The 26,724-nt window shown below is 37.6% G+C and overlaps 1 protein-coding gene across 1 annotated transcript in view; it reads right to left on the minus strand.

The window, feature by feature from the left end:
- IRAG2 (inositol 1,4,5-triphosphate receptor associated 2) overlaps window positions 1–26,724 on the minus strand; it is a 122,043-nt gene that overhangs the window by 59,070 nt on the left and 36,249 nt on the right. Inside the window, 14 exon segments of the mRNA XM_059404490.1 lie at window positions 4,622–4,785; window positions 5,848–5,949; window positions 6,640–6,791; window positions 8,915–9,018; window positions 9,965–10,029; window positions 10,128–10,187; window positions 11,446–11,502; window positions 14,334–14,411; window positions 17,287–17,337; window positions 18,592–18,709; window positions 22,276–22,434; window positions 23,773–23,842; window positions 23,933–24,015; window positions 24,443–24,562. Coding sequence (XP_059260473.1) covers window positions 4,622–4,785; window positions 5,848–5,949; window positions 6,640–6,791; window positions 8,915–9,018; window positions 9,965–10,029; window positions 10,128–10,187; window positions 11,446–11,502; window positions 14,334–14,411; window positions 17,287–17,337; window positions 18,592–18,709; window positions 22,276–22,434; window positions 23,773–23,842; window positions 23,933–24,015; window positions 24,443–24,562 — 1,383 coding nt within the window.

Here is a 26,724-nt window from a genome sequence, read left to right on the forward strand (position 1 = left end):
GGCAGATCACAAGTAGGCAGAGAGGCAGGCAGAGAGAGAGAGGAGGAGGAGGCAGGCTCCCTGCTGAGCAGAGAGCCTGATGTGAGGCTTGATCCCCGGACCCTGGGATCATGACCTGAGCCGAAGGCAGAGGCTTTAACCACTGAGCCACCCAGGCGCCCCGATTGGTTCTTGTTTTTTACTCCATTGAGCCATTCTATGTCTTTTGATTAGAAAGTTTTATCTATTTACATTTAAAGTAATTGATAGAGAGGGATTTACTATGGCCATTTTTTTCATTGTTTTCTGTCCGTCCTGATGTCCTTTTGTTTCTATTTCCACCCTTCTTGTTTTCTTCCATGTTTCTTTTAATTAACATTTTTGACTCATTTTTCTTTTGTGTATTTCTATATGGATTTTCTTCATGGTTACCATGGGGCTTACATAAAACTTAAGTCTATTTTAAAGCTGATATCAATTTAACTTCAATCACATACAATAACTACACTTTTACTTCTCTACTTCTTCCACTTTGTTATTGATGTCACAATTTACAACTTGGTGTATAGTGTATCTTAACATATTTTTATAATAAACATATAATTTTTAAACTTTGATCCTAAATTAAAAGTGATTTGTCCATCACTTTTTTTTTCAATCAATTAATATTTATTATCTCATTTTGTTTCTGGGTTATCAGGAATCCAGAAGTGACTTGCTGGGAGGTTCTGACCAGGGTCTCATGCCCATCACTCTTACAGTATTACAGTATTCTGTATTTATCTATATATTTACCTTTACTAGCAAATTTTATACTTTAATATGTTTTCGTACTGTTGTTTAAAACCCTTTTGTTTCAATTTGAACTTCCTTTAGCAATTCTCCTAAGGCAGGTCTAGTGGTAGTGAACTCTTTCAGCTTTTGCTTATATGGGAAAGTCTTTATATCACCATGATTTTCAAGAGACAGTTTGCTGAAAATAGTGTTCTTGGTTGGTAGTCTTTTGCTTTTAAGACTTTGAATGTATCATCCCACTTTCTCATGAATTACAAGGTTTCTGCTGAGAAATCCACTGATTGTCTCATGGTCCTTCCCTTGTACACCACAAAATTTCTCTTGCTGTTTTCAAAATCCTTCATTTTTTACTTTATTTTTTTTTAAGGTTTTATTTGTTTGAGAGTAAGAAAGCTACAGAGAGAACACGAGCCAGGGGCAAGTGCTCACCTGGACTCCTATTACACCGGTTCACCTAGGCAATTGAAATAGCTGTGGATGCCTGGGTGGCTCAGTGAGTTAAGGGTTTGCCTTCAGTTCTGGTCACGATTCCAAGGTCCTGGGATTGAACCCCACATCACACAGGGCTCCCTGCTCCGTGGGGAGCCTCTTTCTCCCTCTGCCTGCTTCTCCTCCTGCTTGTGCTCTTCTCTGTCAAATAAATAAAATCTTTAAAAAAAAAAAGTTTCTAACTCAGTGGCTTTTTTTGACCATGACCCAGCAAATATTTTATATTTCAACAGGTACACACACACAGCTGAATATTTTTATGAAATATCACTCTTACTATATGAAATACACTTTGATATTTTATATTTATTTTATTAAAATGACTCATAACCTGGTAAATTGATTTCAAGATCTCTTGTTGGTGATCTGTTATTGAAGAAACTCTTTTCACTGGTGTCACTGTTTGCACTTTCTCCCTCTATAGACAATCCTTTACCAGCAGCTAGAATAATCTTTCAAAATATGTCATGTTACTTTCCTGTTTACAACCCTTTGATTGCTTCCCATCTACTCAGAATAAAATCCCAATCCTGGGCACCTGGGTGGCTCAGCGGGTTAAGCCTCTGCCTTCAGCTCAGGTCATAATCTCAGGGTACTGGGATCAAGACCCACATCGGGCTCTCTGCTCGGCAGGGAACCTGCTTCCTCCTCTCTCTGCGGGCCTCTCTGCCTACTTGTGATCTCTCTCTGTCAAATAAATAAATAAAATCTTTAAAAAAAAAAATCCCAATTCCTAAGCATGAACTGTGAGGCAGTGACTCTAACACCTACCTATATCTCTAACATCATCCACTACCATTGCCTGGCACTCACTCCACCCCAGCCATGCTGCCCTCTTGCAGATGCTCAAGTATACCAAAGTGCTTAAAGCCTCAGGGCCTTTGCACTTGCTAATTCCTCTGTCTAGAACCCTTCCCAGATCGTCTTTTAGCTCACTCTCTCACTTTACTTATAGGCCTTACCTGGTCATTTTTCCTAAAATCAGCTTTCTGCCCCATCATTCTTGATCTTCTTATCCTCCTTTAATTTTTATATCACTTAACATTCCCTCACATTATATTATGTACTTAAATATTAATTTGTTTACTATTTATGTCCCTTCATAGATACTAGTTTCATGGATGTGATTTTGGTCTCATTTAATTTTCTACTACCTAGGAGGGAAAAAACTGGCAAAGAGCTGGGACTTGAATGTTGCACAAATGACATTTTTTTTTTCTCACTGAGACCTTCAAGAGCAGTTTTTTCTTTCACTGCCTCTCCTTGACTTAACTCAGTTCTTCCCATTCCTTAGCACTGGAGCCTATTTATCTTGCAACAAGAATGAAAGCCTTCTCCTTCTCAGCAAACAGCCCCTAAAAATTCAATAAATATTTCCTACCTCATCTAAATGTAGAATACTTATTCCCATACCCACAAAATATTCCATATATTTAGATATATATAGATACACTTTTTAAGTAGGCTCTACACCCAGCATGGAGTCCTACATGCTGAACTACAGCAAGTAGAAGGAACTCTGAAGAAGGAACTCTCAACTCTGCACAGGGCTTGAACTCATGACCCTGAGGTCAAGACCTGAGCTGAGATCAAGAGTTGGACACTTAACCCACTGAGGCACCCAGGCACCCCACTCCACGCATATTCTTATTCCTAGTTAAAACTGATAACTAAATCATTTTGTGTGTAGCCACCAAATGGTTTTATCTGTCTTAAATTATATCTAAAAGGCAGGGGCTTAACAATCCTTACAGTGATGAGTGGTATTTTGCCCAATGCCAGGTTTTAATGAATATTTTATTCAGTTTTAACAAGCAGATGGTGGGGGATTAAGAGTCGAAAGAACACAGGTTTTGAAGTTGCACAGATCTAGGGCTGCTCCCAGCTGTCACTTAATCTCTCTTGGGTAACCTTGGGTGAGTCACTGAACATCTCTGGAGATAAAAGTATGTCAAATTTTTAGCACTACCTCCAACACAGTGAGGTCTCAACAAATTGCACCTACTGTTACTTAATTGGGTGCTTGTGTGTCTTGTAGAATAATACAGAAGATTCACTTGTTCAGAAAGGAGTCTAGTGCAGGCTCCCCTCCAAATAGTTCCTTGTTGCTAACTAGCAGAATTTCAACACTCCCTTTTGTGGAGATGGCATCCATGTAAGGAAGCTGCATATCCATTTAACCCACACCTTTACCACTATGGGGAAGTCTAGGCTCCCTGCTTCTTAGGGAAAGCTCATGTTTTTGAGAGTTCCTTCTGTATTAACTTGTCTCTGGTATGCAGGTTTCTTGGGGGGGGGGCGGATAAAATAGTTTTTCTGGCTTTCTTCAAGCAACTTTTGTTTCTAACTACATTTTTAATTTTTTTTTAAGATTTTATTTACTTACTTGAGAAAGAAACTGAGAGAGAATGAGAGAACATGAGGAGGAGGAAGGGCAGAGGGAGAAACAGATTCTCTGCTGAGCAGGGAGCCTGAAGTGGGACCTGATTCCAGGACTTGACCCTGAGACTCTGGGATCATGACCTGAGCTGCAGACACTTAACAGACTGAGGCACCCAGGTGCCCTAATTTTTTTTTTTTTAACTTTAATCAAATTCAATATACACCCATGTTCATTCACTCACTGAAAAAATATTACTTAAGCAAATGCTTAGTATGGTCCTAGCAGCTATATAAATACTGCTCAAGAAAAGATAAAATAGCTGTCCTTGTTTAATATGTTGTTTATAGAGTATACAAATTTTAAGAATTTCCCCATAAACATAAAAATTAAGGTTAGAGGAACAGTAAGATAGTAAATTATTTTACATTTAGAATCCTTTATTCTGATTTCTTTTCCTTGAGATTTAATTGACTAGTGCCTAATACAATATATTATATACTGAGGCAGAAAATGAAGCCCAGTGGGACAGAAGTCAATAGACTCAGCAAATTCTTCCATTGATAAATCACTTCCTATACTTTCCATTAATAACTTCCAGGTCTTAATCAATTCACTTTATATACTTATGCCTCAGTCCTCTGTAAAAGAACAAGATTTTACTAAATGATTTCTAAAAGTCCTTTCTTGTTAAAAGAATTCTATATTCTGTAATTCTAACTTCCTTTTTTAGTGAAAATAACTCATTATACAGGGTTTCCAGAAATTTTAAAGTTCAGTATTTGCAATTTTGAATATATAAGTCAATTTCACACTATTTCAGAATTCAAAATTATCAGACAAAATGCTCTCTTTGAAAAAGTATCATGTGAAATCAATGTATACAACTTGGAAAAAGTAAACTGAATGCTATATGGTACAATCACAAATGTGTCATATATATAAAACATTAGTTTCTTACATATAAATGATCATTACCTGGAAAGAAATTCTTCTCTGAAATACAAATATTCCATCCTGAATCTCTTCAAAATCTCTATTAATTTGACAAATTCTTTATCAAGAGATTCTTTGTGGTTTCCCAAGCTGTTCAGCATTAATATGCAAAGATTTAGTTTCTCCTCCATTATATACTTGAATTCCTGCAAGAAAATTACAAAAGAAACTCCGCTTTCCCACTGTTAAATATAAACAAATGACAGGCAAACAAAATGTTATGGTCATCCTGTCTCAATAGTATTCATGTTTATTAAACCCCCAAATTCTAATTGAACAGAAACCAATTCTCAATTGCCCCCAAATTGATTATTCTTTGACTGATTATCTCATTTTAACAAGTACATATTGGGTACTTGTTATGTGCCTAAAACTGACTTTTTTTTAAAAAATAAGTGGTCCCTGACCATTTATTTCATCAATCATCACAATTGGTTTAGAATAGGAGGAGATAAGGAGGTGCAATAAAAAATCAGTTGTTTATTAGCATGTTCAAAAGCAACTTTTTAAAAAGGGCTTGTTAAAGGGCTTGATATTAATATTCCAGAGTTCTCAGAGTTTGCTTCTTGCTTTAGCTTAATGTAGGAAGCTGATGGATGATAGAGGAAGTCAAGAAGTAGAGGTAAGTAATGGAAAAATAAAAGAAATTTCTTCATCTATGCTTCCTTTATAACAAAAAAATAACTAAGTTCTCATGTTCTCCCAATTTGGGGGATATTGGCAGAATTTCAAGAATAACATTCCTTTGCACAATAATCATTTTGTCAAATTTAGAGAATTTTAGTAGGTAAAGGAAAAATCCAAGCTTAGACTAACAATTTTCACAGGATTCAAATAAAATACTTTATTAAATCCTTTTTATTGTCTCTTTAACATATCACATGTCCTTACTCTCACTTTCTTCCTGACATTCACAGACACTTTTACCCTCTTATACAGTTGCTGTCACCCTCAAGTTCACACTTATTATCACCCTCGCCCACACTTATCCTAACCTTCAGTCACACGCACTTACCTTTACCCTCCCCCTCTCATTCTTATTCTAACCCACATGCACACACCCACGTGCATCCCCAGACATAGACATCCACAGACGGAGATAGAAGACTACAGTAAAGTCTTAGAAATGGTACTGCATATAATAAGAATTACCTGTGCTAAAAAAGAAGAATAAAGCTGAGGAAAATCACAAAATATGAAACACTTACAGTAAGCTTGTTGTCCCACTTTTCTTTCACAGTAATTTCTGAATCAGTTTCCCACTGTAGAGTGCTACCCATGATGGTTTCAACTTTGGAAACTTCTTCACGCTGAAAAAAATTCCACATGTTCAACTAGGAATTCAGGTGAAAGGCATAGGCCATATATAAGAAGTAATTTAGACCTAAGGTCTATTATATAGACAGTGAAGACACCATACAGAATTCCTTCTCATTTAATGCCACCCCATGACTTTCCTTTATTCCAGGATGTCGCTATGTATAAATGTCCACTCTTGTAGTTCCATATATGCTGAATACATACAGAAAGAATCGTTTTTCAAAACAAAATGTACCCACTTTCATTCCCCTCTCAAATAGTAGGAAACACGCATTTTTGTGGACTTTGCTTCACCCATTAAACTAAATACTACCTTCTGTATGTTAGGCACTGTGAAAGGGACTGGAAATACCAACATGAATATGTTCACTGCATTCTCTGACCATCTTGTTTCCAGTCAAAAATCAAAATGGAGTAAGAGGTACTAGCTACTAGCCAGAAAGAAACAGTTTACTAGATACCACGTCTTCTCTGATCCTACAGATTAGCCTATAGGAAAAATAAGCCCAAACAATTCATATCTAATGATCAACCTGACTGAGGTTGAACTGACAGAGCCAGAACTAGAAGTCAAGCTCAAGGTTTTAGGAAAATCGTCTCTTTTCATAGGAGTGATTTGGGTCTTGACAACAAACCATAGATCAGTTATCTGCAGATATTCCTAGCCAGTGACTCGCCACTGTACATAGGTTATACAATTCTGGCTTTTGAAGCATAGCTGTGAATTCTACTCCTTTTTATTCAAGTTTTCTCAGTAACAGCATTTCTTGGTCCATCATCATATCCAGAGATGACAAACTGATTAAACTGCACTGTTGGGGTGCCTGGGTGGCTCAGTGGGTTAGGCCTCTGCCTTTGGCTCGGGTCATGGTCTCAGGGTCCTGGGATCAAGCCCCGCATCAGGCTCTCTGCTCAGCGGGGAGCCTGCTTCCTCCTCCCTCTCTGCCTGCCTCTCTGCCTACTTGTCATCTCTGTCAAACAAATACATAAAATCTTTTAAAAAAAATAAAAAAATACACTTCACTGTCACTCAGTTTCATAATTGTTCTGAAACAATAATAAAATGTCCACAACTCTGTCATTCAAATAAAGAACAGTATTTTTATTTTATGAAAATGACGCTCATGAGTTAAACTGTCCCCATCAAAGAGTTCTAAGAAGACTTACAAAATCTTCGTACGTTACCAAACAATGGTTTACATTTCCTTTCTAGGGTGGATGCCACTTAACAATCATTCTTTTTTTTTTTTAAGATTGTGTTTATTTATTTGACAGACAGAGATCACAAGTAGGCAAAGAGGCAGGCAGAGAGAGAGATGGGGAAGCAGGCTCCACGCTGAGAGGAGAGCCCAATGCAGAACTCAATTCCAGAACCCTGGGATCATGAACTGAGCTGAAGGCAGAGGCTTTAAACCACTGAGCCATCCAGGCATCCCACATTTATTCATTCTTAAGGAAAAGCATTTATCCAATAGGTAACATTTACATATGGGTAGTATAAACTGCTATGGTTTTAATTTTATGAAAATAAGGGAATATAAAGAAATTCACAGAAAAAACAACTGTTGGGAAGGTGTTCAATAAATCCCACTGATAAGAGATGGTTTCTTTGGTGTCTCCCTTCCTTTCATAAAAAACACTCTCAGATGATGTTTACCAAAGGCGATTTCTTATAGTTCTCTCAAAGCATCTGTCTCCTGTCATACTTTAGATATAGGACAACAGCACATTTAACTTTCTTTTTGTTGTCTATTGGAAAACATTTATAGACCTCTTATTTCTAGACTCCAATTAGAAGGCAAACTTCCTAATCCATTAATGGGATAAACCTCAGAGTCAGAACTTCGACAGCTGCTTAACCCCTGTTCAGAAGTTTAGAACTTCACAAGCTGGCATCTTGACATCATTATTATCACAGAGGACGGCTGTGGCAGATTTGCCATCATTTCACTGAGTCTGGCAGTTTGGCTTGGTTTCAAAAACACAGTAAGATGATGAGTATTTGAAACAGAATGTCAGGAAAGCATAGCCCTCAGCAGAATGTCCAAGACTGCCTGAGACAGCTTTAGATGAAGGCAGCATATGTTGCCCCAGCATCCTTGGCAGGAGAAATTCAAACAGCATTTTCCCCAAAGACATTTTTCCTCTCCTTTCAAGGTCATATCACAGCTGTCAAGAGGAGGACATTCTGACATATCCATCGTCCACAGACATGGAGAGCCCATCAAAATGGCAAAAAGAAAGCAATTTGCTAATAAAGCATTTCCTAACATAACAAGCACAAACTGGAAAGCACACAGGCATGAAAATAAAGCATTGGGGGGGGGAATCCCCAACATTTCATTATCACAAAGGCTTTTGATTATTTCCTCCCATGTGTAAAAAACTGGTTCTACCTAACCAAGATTCAAGTAATAATTCACTTGCATTTTAAAATTAAACGAAAACATGAAAATTCTATTTTCTGTTTAGAATGCAATAATCAATACTGTTACATTGGGCTGCTACAATTACATTTTGGAGCAGAGAGATTTAATATTATTTCTAAGCATCTTTATTTTTGGCAGATACATTTGCTTTGGAGGTTTAGGAAAATGCTGAAAAATGGTTCATGGGGCTCCATTGTAACATTTTGGACCCCAGGCTGGGGATCAGCACAGGTACTTTCTCTTAAAATCAAGAATATAAAGATTTCTAAAGTCCGGATTCACTGAACACATGATCTTCTTCAATCTTAGTCTTGATCCTCATTATGGTTTTCAGCCATAGCTTGAAAAAGATAAAGGTCTTCCCACCCCAACCCCAGGCTAAGAGACCTTGGAATTGGATTCTAGAAATAATCAACAGATTCCTCAAAATGTCACAGGCACTCTTCAACAAGCTTGGGCCTTCACCTAATAGAGAGCTATTACATGTGGTCTCATTGTTTCAAGCTTTCCATTTGATGATAATTACCTACCTCTGCAGACTGGGCAAGAATGAGTTCACAATGTAAAGATTTTTCTTCTTCAGAGATGATTCTATTACACTCTCCACTAATATTCAACTGGATCCCATTTCTTGAAAAAACAAAAGCAATAGTCTAGTCTGGTTAGATGGGACTATAAGTCAGCAAAATGGGATTAATCACTAAACACAGTAGACCCTCATGTGTGCCAAGGTTTGTAGAAGATACTCTGCAAGAGAGAGAAATGACAGTCTGTCCTCCAGGAGCTACATAGATTAGTGACTGACTCTATGTGGTTGCAAACGAGTAGGACATGCCTTTTTTTTTTTTAAGACCTGGAGCCAATAATTAAAAATTAAAAAGCTTCACTGAAAATCTAGAGTTCTGGCTTTTCTTTAAAAAATCAGAAGATACAGACAGCTACACTGGGTCCATATATATATATATTTAAAGATTTACTTATTTGAGAGAGTGTGTGAGTGATTGAGCATGCACAAGTGGGGCTGGGGCAGAGGGAGAGGGAAAGAATTCCAAGTAGACTCCCTGCTGAGCTAGAACCCACAACCCCAAGATCATGACCTGATCTGAAATCAAGAGTCACATGCCCAACTGACTGAGCCACCCTGGGCCACTATACTTTTGATTAGATGGCCTTCATAGGGCTAATTCATTTTTCTCAGTTGTCACTCTCATAAGTATGTGGACTTACCCCAGTGATTTTAGTCCCTTTGGGATCTGTGTGGCTTCTGTAGATAACTGGGCTAGCATATTTTGCATATTCAAAACCAAACTATTATAAGGTGATGTGTGTTAAGAGATAGGAACAGCATGTCATGCATGCACTCGAGAGGTATTCTTAATTTCAAGGTAAGAGAAAAGCAAAGGAGAGTCATAGAAAACTTGAGGAGTTCTATTAGAGAAAAGCAGAGAAAATATCACTTATGAAAGTACAAAAGAAAAGAATGTGGCATGTTCAAAGAATCATATATAACTCAGCAGGCCAATAATGTGGAATGGAGATACATGAGAGAAGGCTGGTGAGAAGTTGCTCTACTTACATAATAAGCTCCTGTTGCAAATGTTGTAACTCATGAGTCAGTTTGTTTTTATCCCCTCGTAAATTCTGCAATCACATACAACATTAGGCTATATATTGTACTTAGTGGGGGATTTACATTTCAACAACCCTACCTTGCAAACTTTGAGATTATTATGGTATACCTCTATAATGGTTCCATATTCTATGATGGTTGACTTAAGTTCTTCAATACTTAGATCCTTCTGAAAAGTAGAAGAGAGAAGAACAAATAAAGGAGTCTACCAAATCATATTATGTAGACTACTAATCAGAGCCACAAAAGAAGTATAAATGCCCAAAGATGGTAAGACCTTCTACCAATATTATTATTTGAAAACCAAGCCAGTCTGTGTTTATGATTAAAAACACACAAAGTATGGAGCAGCAAGGCAGCTGTACCTAACTTGTGCCATTATGCTTGTATTTGTCTGGTTCAAAGAAATCAAACTCTGAAGGGTAATTCTTAAGTTCAAGTCAAAATTGTATTTATTATCATGACGCATTTAAGGAAAAAATTTAGTCTACTTGCAAATGAATTATTAAGGCATCCATTTTTATCCAGTTCAAGGGATAATCTGTAAAAATCACAGTGTGTAGGTCAATGTCTGACCTATAATTTTATCTCATGACTAGCATGGTATCTGACAAATGAGAAGTGCTCAATCAATACCTTAGAAACGTTGGGCATAAATGCAAAGTGGTGGGAAAACCTGAGTTATGGAGGAGGTGAGCAGCCACCACTACCATAATGTCACTGTATGGAGACAAAGAACACTCATGACAAAGAAAGTCAGTACAACATTCAGTAGCCTCGTCCATGTCCACAATTCATATGACTCCTTTGAAACTTGATGACATTCAGAGAAAGGAAAAGAGAAACATGGCTTTTTATTTACTTCACTGTCTTGGAATGTGGAAGTTTATTAACTTACACTGTGTCCTTCCTATGTCTCTTAAAGCCACCATAACCAGCATCTCTGTAGCCATAATATTTTGTTATCACATAGACAATGATCACAGAATATAAAGATAAGGAGAATATTATCTATCTACCTACCTACCTATCAAATCAATCAAACTAGGTAGAAAATAATTGGGGAATACATTCTTTTTTTCCCCCTAAGATAAATGACTGCACTTATTTGTGTTATTATGACTTAAAACTACATCACCATACCTAGCCAGTAACTGGTAAATTGGAAGACTGGTATTTATTACATAAATGGATGAATACCACCAGAATTTAGAGAGGCTATGTTAAGACTTCTCCAAGGTGGAGAAGTCAGTATTCTTCACTCAGAAGAACATTTTTGTGAATGTTCTTATATAAAGGAAAGTCTTGCCACAGGATAGTAGAATCAGGTATTTTAATAGGGGTGAAGTTATTCAAATGCATATCCATTATGATTTAGGGAGAGTTAGGAAATGCCATGGAACTTCATATGAACGAATGGTACCAACCTTCCGCAAGCTTGCATCTTTATTAAGCAAAGTGTTCTCATATGTATGTAACTGCATCTGAAAAGAGATAAATTTAGGGAAGGTCATTGAGGCATTGCTTTGGTGAAATATAATGCCACGAAATTATTCCAATAGGGAGACATGTTTCTCAAGCACTTTTAATGGGCACGCATTTCCTACTTTATGAACAACTTCCTCATCAGCCTCCCAACAACCCGAGAGGCCAAGGTTGTTGCCCTCACTTTACCAGTGAGGAAATCAAAGCTCCACACTATTAGGAGACTTGCCCAATGTCACACACAGTAAGGGGCAGACCTGAGGATAGAATATGAATCTTCAGCTCTAGCTAAGTGCTCGTCCCACGAGTCTACCATTCATATAACAAGAAGACCAATTGAATATTTTATTTTTTTTCAAAAATGAAAATGTGATAGGATAGGAGCACAGAGTCCATGTGAACATATAAGAAGACTCTTCCTCTTGGATAACAAGTACTATAGAAACCCACAGATTATCTAGTAATATAACCTAGACTTGCCAAAATCTGATTAGCCAGATTGCAAGAAAAAAAAAAATACTCTTCCTCTTTAAAAAGCATAGCTTAAAAATGTTCAAGATGTGTGTGTATGTGTGTGTGTGTGTGTGTGTTTTTAGCAAAGTAAATATTAGAATTTATTCACACCAAAAGCAAGCTTGTTGGCAAAGGCTTCTAAATATTATATATAGGGTGCCTGAGTGGCTCAGTAGTTAAGCGTCTGCCTTTGGCTCAGGTCATGATCCCAGGGTCCTAGGATTGAGTCCCACATCGGGCTCCCTGCTCAGCGGGGAGCCTGCTTTTTCCACTCCTACTCCCTCTGCTTGTGTTCCTTCTCTATCAAATAAATAAATAAAATCTTTTTAAAAATTACATACACACACACACACACACACATACACACATAGTTGAATTGAAAACCTAGAAAAATAATCAGCATAGTCAGAAGTAGAACCATCATAAAAATCATACATATTTGATGCCCCTTTATAGTTTTAAAGGTTTTTTCACATAATCATTTCATTTGAGTTTTTACCAAGTTTTGGGATTAGGTAGAAAATATCACAGCCATTTAGTAGATGAGATAATTGAGACTTAGAGAGGTTAACTACTTGTTTGAGGTCATACAGATTTTAAGTAGAGAGGACAGGATTTGAACCGAAGTCTTCTGATTCTTTCTACTACTTGTTCATGGCAGTTGTTTTCCAGAAAGAGTTATTCTTAAAATAAAATTAATTTGAATGTCTAAACTATGAGATATGTAAATATGTCCTAATATATGCATATGTATACACACACATACACATGGAACTTAGGTATCTGCTAGGAAACTTGAGAACTCCACATACGTACATGAAATTTAAGTACATCATTTCACACATACACTACAACAAAAAGTATTACTCAAAGAAACTATTAGATAATAAGTATGACAAAAATTCCTAAATTTATTAATATTCTTTAGTTTCCTAATAAGAATGTATGGAATATATAACAAAAATATACACTAAATATAGACTTCTTAGATGCAATATGGTTAAAAAATCATTTTTGTAGGCTATCATCCCTTAATTCAATGAAGGATAGATTTTTTTCTTCCCCCAATTCTCATTTTCTGCATTAAGAAGTCATAACAGCTGAATCTTTGCTGATTAAGGAATTTACAAAACCAGATACTCTTATATTAGAAATTGCCACTGCAATAAAAAATATAAATAGTTACAAGTGTTGGCAAGGATGTGGAGGGATCTGAGCCTTCATGTATAGCTGGTGGAAATATAAAATGGTACCAGGAGAGAGTGTGGAAGTTCCTAAAAAGGCACCTGGAGGCTCAGTCAGTTAAGCATCTGACTCTTGATTTTGGCTCTGGTCATGGTCTAAGGGTTGTGGGGTCAAGTCCTGTGTCAGGCTCCTCATTAGGCATGAAGCCTGCTTAGGATTCTCTGTCCATTTTCCTCTGTCCCTCACCCCACTCACATGTGCACACTCTTTCAAAAAAAAAAAAAAGGTCAAACATAGAGATATTATATGACCCAGTAGTTCCACTCCTAAATATATACTTAAAAGAAAATATTGATCACCACAAAACCATATACACAAATTTCATAGCAGTATTATTCATAACAGTCAAAAAGTAGATACAGCCCTAATGCTCATCAACTGGAGAATTGATAAATAAAATGTGGTGTAGCCATACAATGACATATTATTTAATAATAAAAGGAAATAAGGTATTGATACATGCTATAACATGAATGAATTTTGAAAAACATTATACTTAGTGAGAGAAACCAATCACAAAACATAGAGTATATATGATTCCATTTATATGCAATGTCCAGAACAAGGAAATATGTATTATAGAGACAAAAATTCTCTGGTGTGGTTGTCTAGGGTTGGTGGGGAATGGGGAATGACTGCTAAAGGGATTCCTTTTGGGATGATAAAAATGTTTTCAAATTGGGGCACCCGGGTGGCTCAGTGGTTTGAGCCTCTGCCTTTGGCTTGGGTCATGGTCTCAGGGTCCTGGGACTGGGCCCCACATTGGGCTCTCTGCTCCACAGGGAGCCTGCTTCCTCTTGTCTCCTCTTATCACCTGTTTGGTGATAGTTGCATATAAAACCACTGACTTACATACTTTATGTGGATTAATTCAATGGTATGTGTATTATATATCAATAAAGCCATTACATTTTTAAAAAACTGCTTTATACACTGGAATTCTGACATTATAGGAACACAAATTTCAACTTTATAATCAAAGGTTATTTTGTCAATAAGTTACATACACCTTCATAAAGTAATATTGGTTTGACAAAAGAAGATATTTGACCAGTATTTGGAAACTGCTTACTTGATGCTCTGTCTCAGTTTTAGACAATTCCTCAATCTTCTTTTCCAATTTATATATATCCATTATGTTCTTAGTATTCTGACATAAAAGAAGATAATATTCTTAGATTTAGAAAAAAAATAAAAGAACAAAGTTCTTTTTCAGGAAGTGGTATTTTCATCATTAACATCACAATCTATTTTAAACTAAGGAACAAAACTTTAGATTTTATCCAAAAGTAACAAGGTCCTTTTATCATGACCATCTAGGAATACCCTTGGGAATCCCTTCTTATCTTCCGTGGCCCCTTGGCCATGCACACTGCAGTCACATCTTAACCTTCAAACTTGTCACTCCCAACAAGTGTGACCCCTCCATTATTTTAATTGCAAACATCTCATTCTTCAGCCACTTTCTCTTTCCAGATTACTTCTTTGAGAGCCAACAAACCTTCAGGCTCCACTGAAGCCTGCTTTGGTCCTACCACCTTCTCATTATCCTTCCCCCTTCCTGTGAACTCAGTCCCCTCTTTCCTACAGCTTAAATTCTTCCATGGTCAATCATTATAATACCTCTCTTCCACTTCCCCTCCATTCCCTGGCTTCCCCCCTGCCTACCTCTTCGTATTTGCTTACGTTCTGCTTGCCACCCACTCCATGACAGCACCATTCCAGATAAACATTGTTAAAGAAAAATACAAATGAACCAACAGGTCACACATTCAATTCATAATTTTTAACTTCAATGTGGACTGGTGATCATTTCACACAACCCTAGTCCATTCATGTGGCCACTGACTTAAATTAGGGAATTACGAATTACACCAACTTCCCCACCCTACTCCACCCACACATGTCAACTCTAGCTGACCATCTGGTTTGTAAATAAAGTTTTATTAGAACACAACCATGCCTGATTTTTTCATATTGTCTATGGCTGCTTTCATATGGCAATGGAACAAGTGAGTTACAACAAAGGCCTTTTAGCCAGGCAAGCCTAAAAATATCCACTATCAGGTCCTTTACAGAAAGTTTACCAACTCCCAGCCCATTTCATCCCTTCTCTCTCCTGGAACTTCCAATACTCCAACTTCCTCACTACCAGCTGATGACTTCGCTTTTATGTCATGGAGACCTTAGAAACCATCAGAAGAGTATTTCCATATCACCAGAACGTATTGTAAATACATTTGGATATGTTATAAAGCATTTGATGATCTAACACTTCTTTCCACCTCCACACTCCACACACACTGCCTCAGTCAGCCCCCGGTAAATTTATGCCTGCATGTTACAAGAGCTCGTAATTGGTCTCTCACTTCTTCTCTTGTCCCACTACAGTTGATTTTAAATGCAGCAGCCAGAGTTATCTTGTCAAAATAAAATTTAGATCACATTTCTCCTCAGCTCAAAACTGTCCAATGACTCCCATCTCAGTCAGTGGAAACAGCCAGAGTCCATGCACTGTCTAGATGAGATGCTGTCGGTCTGGTTCCCTGAAGCTCTACTATTCGTGCTTGTCACCTCTGCTCCAGCTACACATGCCTCACTGTGCCTCAGAAAGAGCAGGAAGGCTAAACCTGAGGGCTTAACAGCTTAGTTTCCTCTGCCTGGAACACTCCTTCACTGATCAACTTCCTTTTGTTCTGACCAAATGATTAACTTCCTAGGGCTACTTTTCCCAACCACTCTAGTTTATATTGCACTTTTCCACAATTCTGTTGTCTGCTTTTCTTTCCTCCATAGCACTAATCACCACCTAACACGCTAGTTCCTCATGGGCCTTTCTACGTGAGCTTATATCCTCAACATCTAGAAGAGCGCCTGGCTCACGAAGGTCTCCCAATTGGCTGTGTGTTGAATGAATGAATCAATAAATGAAAGAAACTATCCAAGCTATTGTGCTGTTACTCTTCACAGTGCATTAGATTTTAATCCCCTAAAGGAATCTCAGCTATTAGTGATATTTATGTGCTTTTTCTAATGCAAGTCAAGAGTTGCAATGCTCTCATGGTGAAGGGTTCCACATGTTCCTCCTTCTACCTCAGTTCTGTGTAATTTTTTGACACTAGTCAATCATCTTAAATACAAGGAGAAAAATATCTTACACTGAGAGCTTAAATGCAAGGCACTAGTTTTATGAAAACCTGGTCTTGTTGCTACACCACGTTTAACTCTAATGCAGAGTTTCTTGCCAATCTTTTAATTGTTCCTTTCCAACCCACTCTAAGAGTGCTTTAATGTCTAGTTGACTCATGCACTTCATTACAGACTGTTCATCACAGCTTAATAAATACCCCTGATAAACTTATATAAAGCCCAATAAAAACTGTACATAAACTTGACATTAAAAAGGTACTTAGAATTTTCCTCCAAAATAGTAGCTTACAAGTAGCTCTGTTACCTGTTACTTCAATGCTTTAATGCTGTTGCTTAAAAAACTTAAGGCACAGAATTATTTCTTTAGACCTTTTACTAATATTTCCTAACGCATATGAAGTTCGTATGATTTACCAAATGGTTTCATATGCATTATTTTAATCTCCAAAGTAACTGTAGGGAATAGGTATTATTACCCCAAAAAGATAACTGGTTTTTCCAAAGTCAGACTTTCAGACCCAGTGACTAGGTCTTCGACTCAAGACTTTTCCCAGCAGTAGAATAATAATGGAAAATTAATAATGTCTACACTTTCCTTCTTAATTTATATTTATAAGGTTAATTTCATTTTATCTTAAATCTAAATTTCTTAAACCCCATTCTTCCGTGGATAATTACAAAGGTAATAATGCACTTCTTTTCAGACATAAAAGTCCTATACGCTCTTCTTCACTTGTAATTTGAAAAAGCAACGTGGTCTTTGGTTCATAGGAGCCTGAATATTCACATGATTTCTAATTAATCCAGAGTCAGAACTCACGCCTGTATGATTTCCATATGTTTATCTATACCTGTGTTTAACAATTTGAGCATACCTCTTCTTGGAGAATCCGAATCTTAAGAATCAGAGCCCGGTTTTCTGTCTCCTGATTAAGAGGAAGGAATTAAAAAGTATTTAGAAGTTTATGAAAATATCGCATATTTACTACTACTGAAGACTACTGACATTCTTTCTCTCTATCAACTTTAAACATGGTATTGACATGACACAAGGGAGCTTAGTCTGGGAATATTCTCAGTATGAAGCTAAGCCTTTGGCTTCTAGTTTCTTGGGATTTCTAAGAATTCACTCTTCTCTTTGACTCAATCTGACAGGGAGGGAAAGAGGAAAAACAAAAAAGGAATAGCCTGGCTTCTTTCGCTGCTCCTTTCCCACTGTCTGTTTACCACGGGCAGCATGAATTCATCTATTACGTGGTTTGCCCAAAGTTTCTCAGCCATTGCAGTCAGGACCCGGATGCCGGCAGTCTCTGACTCGCAGGAGTGGCTACTCACTCATTTCTCAACATTTCCTCCACAGGCAAGTTCCTCTGTGGTCCCAAATTGAGTCTTCCCTGTACTACATTCAGAGACATGCAGTCATCTGACACTGAAGGAGTCTAGTCCCTTCTAGTCTAGCCTGAGTAGCACATTGTGCTGCTGAGGCAAGAGCTAAACTAATCTGTGTTAGTTGTGGGAATGCCTTAGGCCTGGCATCCCAGTCTCTTGTTCCTTACAGATCTAAGAAAGAACTAGTCTGAATGACAGTCATCTGACCCCACCATTGTTAGCAATGCTAGAATACTGCTGGAATATATAAGGATTTGAAAGATTATTACTAAACTAGATAAGAGTTTAACATTCTCAATTAAAAAACAACTACTTTTTTGGCAGTAAAGCTTAGTCTAAATAATGTTTTGCTCTAAAAATTTCAAGCCTGTGTTTATTTAGTGTAAGGACTGATTTGTGGAGCTTCTTAATAATCTATAAGTACTAAGATAATGGATTTTTTTTAAAACCCGACAACAAGGTGAAAATGTGGTGGAGAACTTTTTTTTTTTTTTTTTTAAGAAAATTCAAGTGGCTTTTGGTATCAGGTATTTATGAATTCACCTCTCAGCTCCAGGAGCATTCCAGAGATCTTCTAGATCTTCACAAACCACTGTGAATATGACTAATTTGTAAAGAATTTTAATCTTGGCTGAAAAGAAAAACAGTTTATCCTATTTGCCTTTGCTCTTCTAAGGTATTACCAATTCATTCATCAGCCCACTGACTTCTGATTTTTGCCTCCAAATAAACCCTCTTGGATTTCAGTTATGTAACCTATGTGCCAAATTCAAAGTACTTGAATGACTTACTAATTGTTTGTTCTGGGTTACAATCACCGTCTTCTGCTCTTCAGAAGCATTCATACCAATTTTCAGTTCCTCCAGCTCTTCTTCTAACAGATTTGTTCTCATAATAGCTTGGTGGGCACTGTTGTGGGATGTGGGGGGGGGGGTAGCAATGAGCAAAACCTCAAATATAACCGTCAAAGATACAAAGTAAAGCCAAGCACTATTTTCGGACCCAAGCTGAAAACCACTAAAGGCTTAAACAGATGTCAACAATAGTAAAAATACACCCGTGATCTTTCATGGTCCTTAGAAAAGGAAGAGATTTGGGGGAAGTGTGGTGGGGGGAAGAAAGATAGAAGGAAACAAACATATTCTTGAGGATAAAGATTTGGAGTCTCCGTTTGAAATTCATCATTGGTTTCACCACATGGTTGGTTCTCTCCTTCAATTAAGATATACTATTTGGCTAATGTAATTCTATAAATATTATGAAATATTTTTTTTACATAATGCAATGTAATTACATTATTAATTATATTAGTAATTAATGTAATGTAATTCTACAAATATTAAATAATACCATGTTCCAGGTGCTGTATGCCACAAAGAAGCCTATGATGGTAGCAAGAGACATAGTCCTTGCCCTTGTAGCAGTTGAATATTAGTGAAGGAGACAACCACTAAACAAATAAATCATTACAAATCGTGTCTGTGTATTTTACTTTAGAAGTTTATTATAGCATTGTTTACAATCCCAAACAACCTAAATGTCCAACAGCAAAAAACTCTATTAAATGAATTATGGTAATCCAGATCATTGAATTGCTTATTAACATTCCCACTGGATTATAAACTGTTTTCTGAGCAGGAACTCAAAGAAGGTACCATTTTTTTCCTCACTCAGGAATTACATTGATCATTCAACAAATGATCATACAACAAAAGGTTGTACCAGGCATTATGTTAGGCCCCGAAGAAGACAAAAGTGAGTCCAATTATGAGAACTCTAACTTCCTGGAATTTATAGACTAAAAGGGTAAGCAGACAATCATAATTATAATATGGTATGGTAAGAACCAAGACTAGAGTGAACCCAAGTTCTGTAGATACTGTGTAAAAGGCAGACAGCTCAGATAATGGGAAGGTGTGGAGGAGTGGGAAGAAAAAACAGAGGCCCACTGAGGGGCTGCAAGCTGTTATATATCGTGGGAGCCTAGAATGGAAAATAGGAGTAGAGGTAAGTAACAGAAACCCCATCAGGAAGGACTCTGCAAACTGAGTTTCATCTTGAGGGTGATAGGGGGTCAATGGAAGTGTTTAAAGCAGGGGCATGATGTGGTCAGACTGGATTTAGGAAGAGCACTCCTGCCCCTGGGACACGAGTTTTGGAAAGGCAGGGAGACGAATCAGGAGGCTGTTGAGGGATCCGGGTGAAAGATGATGGGTAGTTGAACTAAGTCGTAGATTCATCTAAGACACAGATATTTTTTTTTTAAAGATTTTATTTATTTATTTGACAGAGAGAAATCACAAGTAGATGGAGAGGCAGGCAGAGAGAGAGGGAAGCAGGCTCCCTGCCGAGCAGAGAGCCCGATGCAGGACTCAATCCCAGGACCCTGAGATCATGACCTGAGCCGAAGGCAGCGGCTTAACCCACTGAGCCACCCAGGTGCCCCAGACACAGATATTTTTTTAAAAATATTTTGAATATTTCAAATAAATAATAAATAAACCTATTGTGGAATGGAGAAAGCTTAAGGTAAGCAGTTCTTTTTACTTATTTTAAGATAAGCTTGGAGGCTGGACTGGCTGGCCAAAAATGATGAGGGAAAGAATCCATGGTCAGAATGCTCTACTGTCTTTCCAGGTTAACTTAGAACTTTTCTGTTCAAAATTTTAGCACCTACATCTGTAACTGCAGTCTTTGTGAGAAACTTGTTGCTTTTTACCTGAAGCTCAGGCATCTCCTCACAATTCATTTTATCAATGCTTGATACTATATATGTCCCCCAGGTCCTTTGTCCTTTTATATCTTAAGCTAAAGTCCTAACTTTTCTTACCATCTGACATCCTTATCATGCACCCTACAAGCATATTTTAAACCCAACTTGTCAATGAATCTCTCATAACATAGTTGTCCTTTAACCAACATGGCATTAGATGCACCAGCCCGCCCAAAATATCTATGTGTAATTTTTGATTCTCCAAAAACTAAACTACTGATAGCTTATTGTTGACGAGAAGCCTTACCAATAACACAAATAGTTGATTAACACATATTTCCTATGTTATATGTATTATATACTGTATCCTTGCAATAACGTTAGAGAAAATAAAATGTTATTAAGAAAGTCATAAGGAGGGACGCCTGCGTGGCTCAGTGGGTTAAAGCCTCTGCCTTTGGCTTGGGTCATGATCCCAGGGTCCTGGGATTGAGCCCCACATGGGCTCTCTGCTCAGCTGTGAGCCTGCTTCCTCCTCTCTCTCTGCCTGCCTCTGCCTACTTGTGATCTCTGTCTGTCAAATAAATAAATAAATAAATAAAATCTTTAAAAAAAAAAAAAAAAACAGAGGTCAGGGGCGCCTGGGTGGCTCAGTGGGTTAAAGCCTCTGCCTTTGGCGCAGGTCATGATCTCAGGGTCCTGGGATCAAGTCCCGCATCAGGCTCTCTGCTCAGCAGGGAGCCTGCTTCTTCCTCTCTCTCTCTGCCTGCATCTCTGCCTACCGTGATCTCTGTCAAATAAATAAAATCTTTAAAAAAAAATGAAAGTCATAAGGAAGAAAAAATATATTTACAATACAGTGCTGTATTTATTGAAGAAAATTCATGTGTAAGTGGACCAATACAGATCAAATCTGTTATTCAAGGGTCAACGGTACTTAGCATGGGAATTTGCATGGGTAAGAATTCAGCTGAACCCCAGAATGCTTTGGAGAGATCCACAGTTGGTCAACAGGCATATTGATCTTAAATAGACAGCACTGCTTCGAATGACATAAAGGATATCATTGCTAGAGAAGAACTGACAAACACTGCTGGCAAAAATCTAAAATAGTACAGCTGCTTTGGAAACAGTTCGGCCGTTCTTCAAAGTAAGGCACTACACAGCAGCTTCACTTCTAGGTAATATACCTAGGAGAACTAAAAGCCTATGTTCACACAAAAACCTGTATACAAATGTTCACAGTAGCAGTATTTATAATAGCCAAAAAATGATAATACCCCCAAATATCCATTCTCTGAAGAATGGGTAGACAAAACTGTATGTCCATACAACAGAACACTATTAAGCCACAAAAAGGAAGGACGTCATTCCACATATGTTACATGGAACCTTGACAACATTTTGCTAAGTGAAAGAAACCAGACACAAAGGTCACATATTATATGGTTCCATTCCTGTGAAATGGTCAGTACAGGCAAATCCACAGACAGATTAGTGGTTGTCAGGGGCGGAGAGGGAGGGAAATGGGGAGTGACTGCTAACAGCTCTGTGTTTCCTTTTTGGAGTGATGAATTAGATCAATGTAACTGGCTGCACAACCTTGTGAATCTACTAAAAAACACTGAATTGCACACTCTAAAAGGGTAAATTTTTATACCATGTGCACTATTACCCAATTTAAAAAACAGACTTTTTTTTTTTTTAAAAAGGGAAAAGAAGGGAAAGCTCCCAGCATACTCTACCCTTCTCAATGGTTCACCTTTTTATCTGATGGCGCAATTCAGTGCAATCCTTTGATAACTGGCAGTTAGCGTCTTCCAAGGTTTCTAATGCTGATTTAAACTTATTATTTTCCTCCTCCAATTTCTGCTTGTTAGAATGCAAGTCTGCTACATAGGTCATCAAATCAGACACCTCTCTGTGGGTGAAAGAATGAATGAGAATCATCTCCAACATCTCCAATTCCTCCCAATCAAAACAAGGCATGTATCACTGTGCGACTTTCTATTTTATCCCTTTCCATCCTTGTAAGTGTAGTCCATTTATACAATAAATATTTATTCAAGCACTGTTACAGTAGCAGAGATTTTTCCAAAATTTCCAAATATTCAGGATCTGTCAGCTGTGAAGCCAGGTGCCACAGTTTTGTTTTGTTTTTTGTTTTTTATTTTTTTAAGATTTTATTTATTTATTTGACAGAGATCACAAGCAGGCACAGAGGCAGACAGAGAAAGAGGAAGGGAAGCAGGCTCCCTGTTGGGCAGAGAACCCGATGTGGGGCTCGATCCCAGGACCCCAGAATCACAACCCAAGCTAAAGGCAGAGGCTTTAACCCACTGAGCCACCCAGTCACCCCTGGGTGCCACAGTTTTGTTAATTCTTTTCCACTTTGCTTCTAACACTGGCCTCTGACTACAATGAAGTTTCCATTTCTGCCAGGGTTATGATAGATTCTGAAATAAATTGACACATTGTTACTCTTTCAGCCAAGGGATCTTGGCAGGTTTTAATAGGCCTTTAACTAGGAAACAATTCCTAGACACTTATGTTTGCAGCCTGCAGTTCACAGTTTAGTATTCGTCTTTCCTAATATTTTCTACAGCATGTGAATGTTTGTGTCGCTCTCAACCCTGACATTAGATCACAGTCCCTTTGAGACTGCGTGCTTCATGGAGTCCCAGGCTTTCTCTACCTTTTTGCCATTTTATCCCAAAGGTTTGGTCCACATTCCTACCAAACCTTTTTGCATGGACAAACTCAAAGGGGCAAAGAGAAAATAAGGGAGGGACAGAATTTCCTCTTGATATCTAAAACTCATACACATCTAGTGGAAAACAACTTTTCCCACTCATATCTGTAAGTCTATTAAAGAGGTGCTTTAAAAACAATCACCCAAAGTGCTTAAGGTCAGTGTCATAATTCTACCTCAGATGGAACTTGTTTTCCATGGAAAGCACATGAAGTTAATGTGAGAGAAGGATTTTATTAGGGAGGAAATGTTAATTCATATAATACTAGTCTTATATAAATCATGCTCCTGGTGAAATTTGTTCTAATGCAAATTGAGACAGAATAGTTAAAGAAAAGACTGGCTAGCCACACACAAGCACACACACTAAGTGGCTTTATCATAAGTAAGACAGGCAGACCTATGAAATAAATGAGAAAAAGAAATAAGAGGTGCTTGAGAAAGCATTACAAATAAAAAGGCTTATGCTCTCGCTTCGGCAGCACGTATACAAATAAGAAGGCTTACAAGACTCCTTTAGACGAATCTCCACTCAAAGCCTCGAAGCTCCGTGACGTAGGCTCTGTGGTCATCTTAACTGAAACACATACAAGAGGGTTTTATGAATAATCCATTTCTCTAAACCACAAGAAAGTGGCAGAACCAACAGGAAGAAACACATACATACTTGCTCTACTTGATTTTATACTGTCCTGTTCAAAACCGGCATCATCGATCCTGCTGCCTGATCCACCTCTCATTCTGTCCCTGCTATCAAAGACACAAAACCATTGAGTCGGGATTCTTCACCAGCACAAAGCCCAGCTCATTTTTCAGATGTGCTCTGTAACTTTTCTGTTCAGGTATTTCTTTCTGGATTTTTTTTAAAGATTTTATTTATTTATTTGACAGACAGAGATTACAAGTAGGCAGAGTGTCAGGCAGAGAGAGGGGGTGGGGTAAGCAGGCTCCCTGCTGAGCAGAGAGCTCGATGTGGGACTCGATCCCAGGACCCTGAGATGACTTGAGCCAAAGGCAGAGGCTTTAACCCACTGAGCCATCCAGGTGCCCCTTTTTCTGGATTTTAAAACTATCTATTCATTCAGCAACTATTTGGAGTTCAACATTGTGCTTAGGTGGGGTGATAGAAAAGAAACTTAAGGCATTAACTCTATTTTCCATAACGTTTTTATCTAACCTGGAAAAAACAATGTGCCTGCAGAAGTAGGAAGGTAATGATGTGCAGCAGCTATGGTTGGCAACGGGAGGCCTCAAGGGATTAGGACGGCAACAGTTTGGAGTAATAAGTGAACATTTGCTGAAGTAACAAATTTAAAAAATTTTTAAACTTTAAGTTCTTAAATTTAAAAATCTTAAAAATTGGGAATGAGGGCACCTGGGTAGCTCAGTGGGTCAAAGCCTCTGCCTTTGGCTCAGGTCATGATCCCAGGGTCCTGGGATCGAGCCTCACATCAGGCTCTCTGCTCAAAGGGGCCCCTGCTTCCTCCTCTCTCTCTCTGCCTGCCTTTCTGCCTACTTGTGATCTCTGTCTGTCAAATAAATAAAATCTTTAAAAAAATAATTGGGACTGAAAAGGCATGAACAACTAATATCTCAGGATATATTCATGGTGTTAATCATTTTTCCTTCTCATGGAAAACCAAGTTGAACCTAGACAAATTGTACTTTGAGCACTGGCTCCTGAAATTGGGGAAAGCTCTCTATATTCCCCTGTCCAGTACCCAAATTCTAGCTCTAACCCTCAAAATAAACAGATTAAAGTTTCAGCCATTTCCTTTTTAAGAGTTTCTATACTATGATGTAAGTTTTACTTAATCTTTCTAAATGCCAACTACTTAGACTGTTTCTGGAACAGCTACAGAATTCTCTATATCTGTACTAACATCTCATTGCGTTTCAATGTGAGAGGTCTGTCAGAATAAATCACGTACCACTTTACTATTGATAGCTCTATATCATCACCATTTGAGTTTCTGTTCTTCTATTTTCTGTTTATACTTCCCATGTTTTCTTCACTTTTGTTATAAAAATTGGTTTTTTCTGTTGCCCTCACACTATTTTATAATGGATTAATTATTTTATTATACAAACTGAAGTATTACAGAAATATGGGAAAATGCAGGAGAAAATAACAATGTTGAAACCATCATGGAAAGATAGTCATTTCCAAATATATTCTTCCCCACTTTCTTCATGCTTATTTTTCTTGATAAATATGGGTTTATAATACATATATCTATTAATGGTCATACTTGAAATAAATATACATGAATATTTTCTCAGATGTTTAATAATTTTGAATGATTATTTTGGATTCTAGTGGATGGAAGAATAATTTATTAATCTGACTATATTAAAATGTATAAGTTGCTTATATTTAGCACTATCAAAAACACACATATTAGGGATATGATTTCTTACTTTTCTTGAAGTTACATGACTAGCCCAAATACCTCACATAATTTTAATCACATAATTTCCTAAATCATTCTTGAAAAAACTATACAACTTGCACTACCACAATGTAGGAATGGAGACTTATTTCTCCACCTACCCTGACAACACGGGGTAGAGTCATTCTTTTAAAATTTTGCTAAACTGATGGGCAAAACTGGTATGCTGTTTTTATTTGTATTTCTTTGATTACTAGTAAAATCAGATATTTTTATGTATTTATCTTGCTTTCATGATTAACTTGCTCTTGGCAAACAACATTTTGGTTATCTTTTCTTAAGTCATCTAGACATCCTAATCCTACATGAAATCTAGTAAGTTTTGTCACTTTTCAGGCTTGCAATTTTATTTAAGAAAATTTCTAATATAGAAAAGCTGGTAGATGGTGGCTGATTAAAAGCCAGAGAACTTAGGCATCCTGTGAAAGAATGAAAAATTTCTCCAGGTTCCTCCACAGAATGATAGCTGTATGGGATCAGGCATATTCTCCACCTTCATCGTTTTTCACCCCAGTTCTACAACTTTTTTCCTTTTCCCTTTAGTTTCCCTTTATCCTAGGCTTTCAAATTACATTCACTGCCTGATTATCCCCCACTGACCTTTAAAGGGCACTCACTCTGAGTTTAAATGCATTTGAAGATTTGCCGTCATTATCAATAATCTGCTTGACTCCTATGTCAGTTCAATTCTTTGTGGCAACGAAATAATATGTGCTGCCTTTAATCACAATAAATGGATGTTACAAGGATTAACATAACTAATATAATACATTCTCAAAGCACGCTCATCCCTGCCATGTGTACACATATGCTCATCAACATCATTATCACTTGGAAATAGGCTAGAAATGCAAATTATCAGGCTTCACTGTAGACCTACAGAATCATGGTGGGGGGGGGGCAACAATCAGGCATGATAAATAGTTCAGGTGATTCCAGTGCATGCTACCGTGTGAGGAGCACTGGATTATCAAGGAGTACTTCCATCAACACAAAAACACAGTGA

Source organism: Mustela nigripes, chromosome 6, assembly GCF_022355385.1.
Source record: "Mustela nigripes isolate SB6536 chromosome 6, MUSNIG.SB6536, whole genome shotgun sequence".
Lineage (NCBI taxonomy): Eukaryota > Metazoa > Chordata > Mammalia > Carnivora > Mustelidae > Mustela > Mustela nigripes.